Source organism: Arachis ipaensis, chromosome B01 (assembly GCF_000816755.2).
Source record: "Arachis ipaensis cultivar K30076 chromosome B01, Araip1.1, whole genome shotgun sequence".
NCBI classification, from domain to species: domain Eukaryota; kingdom Viridiplantae; phylum Streptophyta; class Magnoliopsida; order Fabales; family Fabaceae; genus Arachis; species Arachis ipaensis.
The window spans coordinates 14,397,919-14,404,674 of NC_029785.2; the positions used below are offsets into that span (position 1 = coordinate 14,397,919).

The following is a 6,756-nucleotide window of genomic DNA, read 5'->3' on the forward strand; positions in this document are numbered from 1 at the left end:
TACTCGAAGAATAAACATCCACGAAAACTGAGAAAATGAACATCCAATGTGAACGTGTATAAATCATAACCAGCAATCATCTTCTACAACTAAGCACCCAAGAATAACCATCCACGTTCACAGAGAAAGTGAACAACCGGCGACAGGAAGAAGGCACAAACTGGCTGTGATGGAGGCACTAGACATCCAGGTTGCTGCGGTGCTGCGAGCTCGACTCACACAATATGCGCGTCCTCCCTATGTATGGTGGCATGTGCGGACAACGGCGCCAGTCGGAAGAGTGTCGGCGCGATGTCCGACGGTGACTGGTAACCGTGACGGTACTGTACCAGTTTTTGCTTCGAGGAGAGAGTGAGAGAAGAGTTTACACCGTATTGAGAGAGGAAGATAATCCTAATTTGATTTAAATTTTAAATGAAAAACTACTCAAAATTAATTAATTGCCATAACTAACGAGAATCATAATTTAATTCAAATTTTAAATTGAAAACTACTCAAAATTGATTAATTACCTCTAATTTAATTCTAATTTTAATTTAACTTTATTGTACACATTGTATAAAACATAGATTGGCTCCTCATACTTTTCCTTTTTAGAATATGGAGGATTAACTAAACCCTTGTTTATAGCGTTTTTCTTTTCTGAAAGCTTACAAAAGCGAAGAGCCACAATGGTTTCGTTCCATCCAACTTGCCTGCTAGTAAACTTTTAAATTGGTATTGAACTTTGGGTTTTCAATAACTTTTCATTATTATAAAATTTCAAAAATATATATTTTTTTTAATTTTCGATCACTTTTTGATAAAATTGTGAAAGAATAAGAAAAGAAAAGAATGCGAACTTTTATTGATTATTGATTGATTGAATTGTACTGAAGTGTTGTAAACTATGAGGGTAAAACTAAATATATATAGAGCATTGTCCTATGAAAGATAAAAGTAAAGATAAGATAAGAAGAGAAGATAACATAAAGATAAGATAAGCTAAATTAATAAAGACTGAAATTAGAACTGAATTTATGTATTCTGTTGGGCTGAATTTGTGGGCCACAAGACTTCTTTATTGTTGTCATGGGCTAATATAGAATAGTAGTTTAATACGCCCCCGCAAGCTGGTGGATGGAAGATGTCAATAATCCACAGCTTGGATAAGTTCCAATGAAATTGTTGAGGAAGACGCATCTGACGTAGTGACGCGAAGGAAGATGCGTGCGGCGGAGCTTGAGCTGCCGGCGGCAAAAATATAAAAGGAGATGCTGTACTTGAGCAGCGATCTTCAAAAAATGCGCGCAGCGGAGCTTGAGCTGCCGGCGGCAAAAATATAAAAGGAGATGCTGTACTTGAGCAGCGATCTTCAAAAAATGCGCGCAGCGGAGCTTGAGCTGCCGGCGGCAAAAATATAAAAGGAGATGCTGTGCTTAAGCAGCGATCTTCAAAAAAAATGCGTGCGTATGACGCAATAACTTCAAATGGCGCATAGAGCGCGATAAAAAAAAAGAGGGCGCGTGGAGCGCAATAAGAATGCAGATGAAACTGCTAAAACATATGCAGATTAAACTGCTGAAACAAAATGCAGATATGACTGCTGAAACAGAATGCAGACGAAATTGTCGGAAGAAAGGAGGCGCAGACAGAATTGCTGATAAAGAACCGGGGTAACCAAAACTCTCTGTCTGCCCTATATATCTACATCATAGTATCAACATTGACACTGAAGATATATTAAATTTTTGTGTGTATCTAAGACATTTCCGGGGGGACAGTGAAGTAAGCACATCTCATTGATCGTAAACAAAGTGTAGGGATATATTAATTGAAGTATGTCTGAATAAAACATCTAACATTTAAACTGTAGTACGCAACTTTCAGAAAGTGAACACGTAAGAAACAAAACTAGCAGACCAAAATCCGGCACTCGGCGGCAATCCTCTTTTTTGTGTGTTAAAAACTGTTAATTATGAGCTGGATGATCCTGCCCGAAAATAAAAATTAAAAAAAGAAGAAGGAAGATATAATAATGTTAGATAGTTTCGTGCAAATATTCGGGTGTAACTTTTAATGCATTTTTCGTAAAAAAATAGAATTAAAGTTTTTCAAGAGACTTGACAGAAAATTAAATCAAGAAAATACAATATTGTAACATAATAGTAGAAATAAATTTTCTCAATTTTTATTAATTGAAAAATTGTGATTTTTAATCTTTTAATACTTTTTTATATTTTTTTAATTTTACTTATAAAATTAATAATAAGAGATTATATTTTATTCTTTCTCAATTATTAAAAAAATAAAGAGAATTCATTTTCTAAAACGGTTAGTGCAAGAAAATTGATAAATCAAAAAATTATTTTTATTTTTGTCTTCTTTTAAATATATGTAGTAACAACAATAAATATTGGGATCGTTATAACCTATGATGCACGGGCACGGGACACGACACGACACGGGACACGTCGACACGCGGATTTTAAAATCTTATAAGACACGGGACACGCATACATATAAAATATAACGTATTTTTTAGATAAATCGTAATGATATTTTGATATTTTATTGATATTAAAATATAAATTAATTTTTTAATTATTTTTAATGTGACACGTGATAGTATTTAGGTATGTCCAAGTATGTTCGGAGAAGAATTTTTTACTTTTTACTAAGACACGGTTGGACACAGCAGACACGCGTATCAGACGAATGTCGGTGAGTTTTGTGTCCGAAATGTGTCCGACATGCAGACACGATAACTAAACAAAATATCCGTGCTTCATAGGTTATAACAAGGAGATCTTTTATTAACAATAAGTATTGTGACCGTTTTCCAGTCAATGGAAAATCTTTTTAATTTTGTTCTTCAAATCCTTACTATCATAAGTGTAGTATCGGTTGATATACTCAGAGATTTTTTTTTTTTCTCGCTTGATTTCATCTTATAGAATTTTTTTATTATTTTCTTATTTTTGTGAGAATATTTCAGAATAAAATGCTTATTTGCTTTGATGTTTGTTTGTTTGAAAATCAAAATTTATCAAAATTTTCTTACAATATTTGGAATATAAAATTAATACACTCAAACAATTATATCTCAATCAAATATAGTCAATAGTAGTTGGGCATCAAAATGAACTCCTATCTGTAAACATAATGTCTATCTGAAACGAACTAAATTTTGTGATTAAATTTACTTGTTTAGGCAGTAGTTGACTTGTGTAGTTGCATACTTGCGCAACAAGAAATTTATTTCTTTAGCTGGAAATTTTTGTGAAACCTAAAACCTAAATTCATAAAATTGTTATGACTTTTCGGAGTTTTCAACTTTTTATTGCGTGTAATTAGATTTTGTTTCCTTCTTTCCTGTTTCAAAAATATATTTTTGTTTAAAAAAAAGGTGTAATTCCAATATTCAATCTTATCGTTTTAAGTCTGATATTTTCATCGCTAGAATTACACGCGTTATCTACCATACCACAGCTCATGTTAGTAGTTTCGAACTTTCTTTAATAAAAAACAAAAAACAAAACAAAAAATAAAATTATCCAACGCGGTATTTTTCTTTTCTTTCTCATATATACACCAAGGGCATTCACGCCAGGTTCCGAGATATACAATTCACAAAACGATTCCGATTCACCGAGTTAGGTTATTTTTCTTTTTCATTTTCAATTTTCTCATTTCCAATTTCTTTTCTGTTATTTCATAGAAGAAATTAGAAGTTATTGGAAAAGAAAAATGGGCAATTGCTTTTGCGTTTCTTTGGATTCGCAACAGATGGAGGTGGAGGTGGAGGTTGAGACGGCGAAGCTGATCGTACACGACGGAAGGTTTCAGGAATTCCCTTACACCGTTAAGGTCTCGTATCTGTTGCAATTGTATCAAGGTTGTTTCGTTTGCAACTCCGACGATATGGAATTTGACGGCGTCATCAGGGCCGTTAGAGAAACCGAGGTTTTAAAACTCGGCCAGCTATATTTCGTGCTTCCGTTGAACCGGTTGAACCGGATATTGAAGCCGGAGGAGATGGCTGCATTGGCGGTAATGGCTGCCTCGGCAATCGCAAAGAGTGGGTTTGGCCATCGCCCGAAACAGGTTGTATTCTTCGCCGGCGATGAAAACGGAAAGAATTGCCGGAAAGTTGCGCCGGATGTTCCGGATTTTGGTGGTACTGGTGGTGGTCAGCCGTTGAAGATGGTAAGGAGAGGAAAAGGTGGCGGTGGTGGTGACCGTCACAGCGACGGTAATAAGGGGAGGAAGTTTGAGACGGTGTTGAGTGTCATACCGGAGTAGGGTAGTAAAAATTTAAAAGTAGTATTTTTTTAATTATTTTATTTTTTTTGTGAATAGTTTAGCGAAAAGGCGAATATGTACTATATTATTATTATTACTACATCTAATGTGGTGTCGAGTTGTTTCATTATCATGAATGATAATGAACTAATGATTAATAGAAGACAATGGATTAGTGAAGTTTGAACTCTCATTTTCTTTCCCTTTTTTTTTCTTTAGTGCGGTTATTAAATAAATAATTTTTTTCATCAAATTTATTTTTTAAAAATTTTAAATTAGTTATGTTAGTTTTTTTATTATTTTTTTGTTTATATGAATTCTTTTTTTTCTATCTTTTACTATATTATATTTATGTTGTGTATGAAATTTTTTTATTTTGTTATTTATTTTATTTAGTTTTTATTGTATTTTTTTGTTCATATGATATATGTTGATGGTTTTATGAAATTTTTATTATTTTTTATCTATATGATTTTTTTCTATTCTTGAAGAACATTGTTGGTGCCTATGAGCATCTCAAGGAAGGGCTTCATTGGAATATTGGAGATGTCCACAAATCAGTTTGGTATGATGAGTGGACTCCTTTTGGTAAGCTTTGCAACCTTGTTCCTTATGTACATATTTCTGAATCAGATTTCATGGTGGCTGACTTGTGGAAAGGGGTGTCTTGGGAGGTGGATAGTCTTACCACTTTAGAATAGTTTTTGCTTTGTTTCTTTTCTTGTTTAGTCACCAAAAAAAAAAAAATCAAAATCTAATTGAGAAAAGAATTTAAGACATTAGAATCTCTTAATTTAGAGTTGATTTGATCTAATTTTATAAACTAATCATGTTAATAGTCAATTAGGACTACTAAGTGTGTGATGTAATGTTACTTAACGTACCATAGCAATAAACTCTTACGCCATTAGCAAAGAAAGTGACAAAATGACTAATATGATTAATTTAAAATCTTTAAAGGACAAATTTAATTAAAAAAATTTTCAGAAACCAATTTAAAAAATGAGTGATCTTTCAGGGATTGATTTGACCATTTACTCGTTAATTTAATCTAATAATCTAATAACATATTTGATCATATTCATTTAAAGAGTAAACACCCAACCCGGCCCTTGTCCATGACAAAAGTGAGCCAAGGCGGCCCTTCCGTTATACCCGCTCACCAAAGTTGACGAAAAAATTTTACGTGGCATTCACCGACACTGACGTGGAGGGTCACTCAGAGTTAAGTGCCACATTGGCTTAGAGAGAATGGACAGAGGGATCGATTTGTCCCCTCCATTCTCCAAAAACAACACCGTTTCTGGACCTCTATTAAAACAAAACGTTGTAAAGTAACATATAACCCCCCAATCCGAGTTAATACTCAAAATGACCCCCGAAATTTGACCACCGACTCAATCTGATCCTTTAATTTTTAATTGATTCAATTTATACCCTGAAATTTTAAAGCGTGGCTCAAATTGACCCTTCCGTCTAACTCCGTCATCGGAATGATGATGACATGGCACCCAAACCTCGCCACGTGCCTCTCCTTCTTCCTCTTACCATTGCCATCACCACTTCCCCTCTACCAACACCCTCCCTCCCCCAATAAATAACAACATTCACAACCCACCAACACCTACACATTTTCACCGCCATTTATGAAGGACCTTTCTATTATGTGATCCTTCTCTTTCTCACCATCACTATCACCATCTTTCCTCTACTAACGTCTTTCCTCCCGAGCAAACAACATTAACAATCACTAATATTAACAAATTAAAGAAAAATAGAAAAAGAAAAAGAAACACAACACCACACTTTAGATCCCTCTTAATAGTAACACAAAGATGGGTGCAATGGGTGAGGGTGTTTCGAATTTGGGGCAATGGATGGTGTGACCTTATGATTGATGGTAACATTGAGAATGCATTGTTCAACATGTATGCTAAGTGTGGTTATATGAAAACGGAGTTCAAGATTTTCAACATGATTGTGTATAAGGATGTTATTTCTTGGGGTGCCGTTATTTGCAGCATGACGATGAATGGTTACGGTAAGCAAGCATTGCAGCTCTTTTCACAAATGGTGGTTCATGGTGTTGCCTCTAACGATGTCACATTCATTGGTTTGCTGTCTACTTGCAGTCATGAAGGAATGATGAGTATAGGTGTTATGCTCTTCAAAGCTATGGCGGTGAAAATGTGTGAGTGTTGGTGGGTTGTGAATGTTGTTATTTATTGGGGGAGAGAGAGTGTTGGTAGAAGGAAAGTGGTGATGGCGATGGTAAGAGGAAGAAAAAGAGACATGTGGTGAGGTTTGGGTGCCACATCATCACTCTAGTGACAGAGTTGGACGAAAGGGTCAATCTGAGCCACGTTTTAAAATTTCAGTGTATAAATTGGGTCAATTAAAAATTAGAGGGTCAAATTGAGTTAGTGGTCAAATTTCAGGGATCATTTTGAGTATTAAAACCCTTGTAAAGTA

At 34.7% G+C, this 6,756-nt stretch overlaps 1 protein-coding gene across 1 annotated transcript; it reads left to right on the forward strand.

Moving 5' to 3' along the window:
- Positions 3,566–4,477, forward strand: LOC107625861. The gene has a single exon (XM_016328596.2). It carries the CDS (start codon positions 3,730–3,732, stop codon positions 4,282–4,284), a length of 555 nt encoding a protein of 184 aa, XP_016184082.1. The 5' UTR covers positions 3,566–3,729; the 3' UTR covers positions 4,285–4,477.

Bases quoted from the DNA above. Each gene is read 5' to 3' on its own strand.
- LOC107625861 (XM_016328596.2), top strand. From the start codon at position 3,730: ATGGGCAATTGCTTTTGCGTTTCTTTGGATTCGCAACAGATGGAGGTG.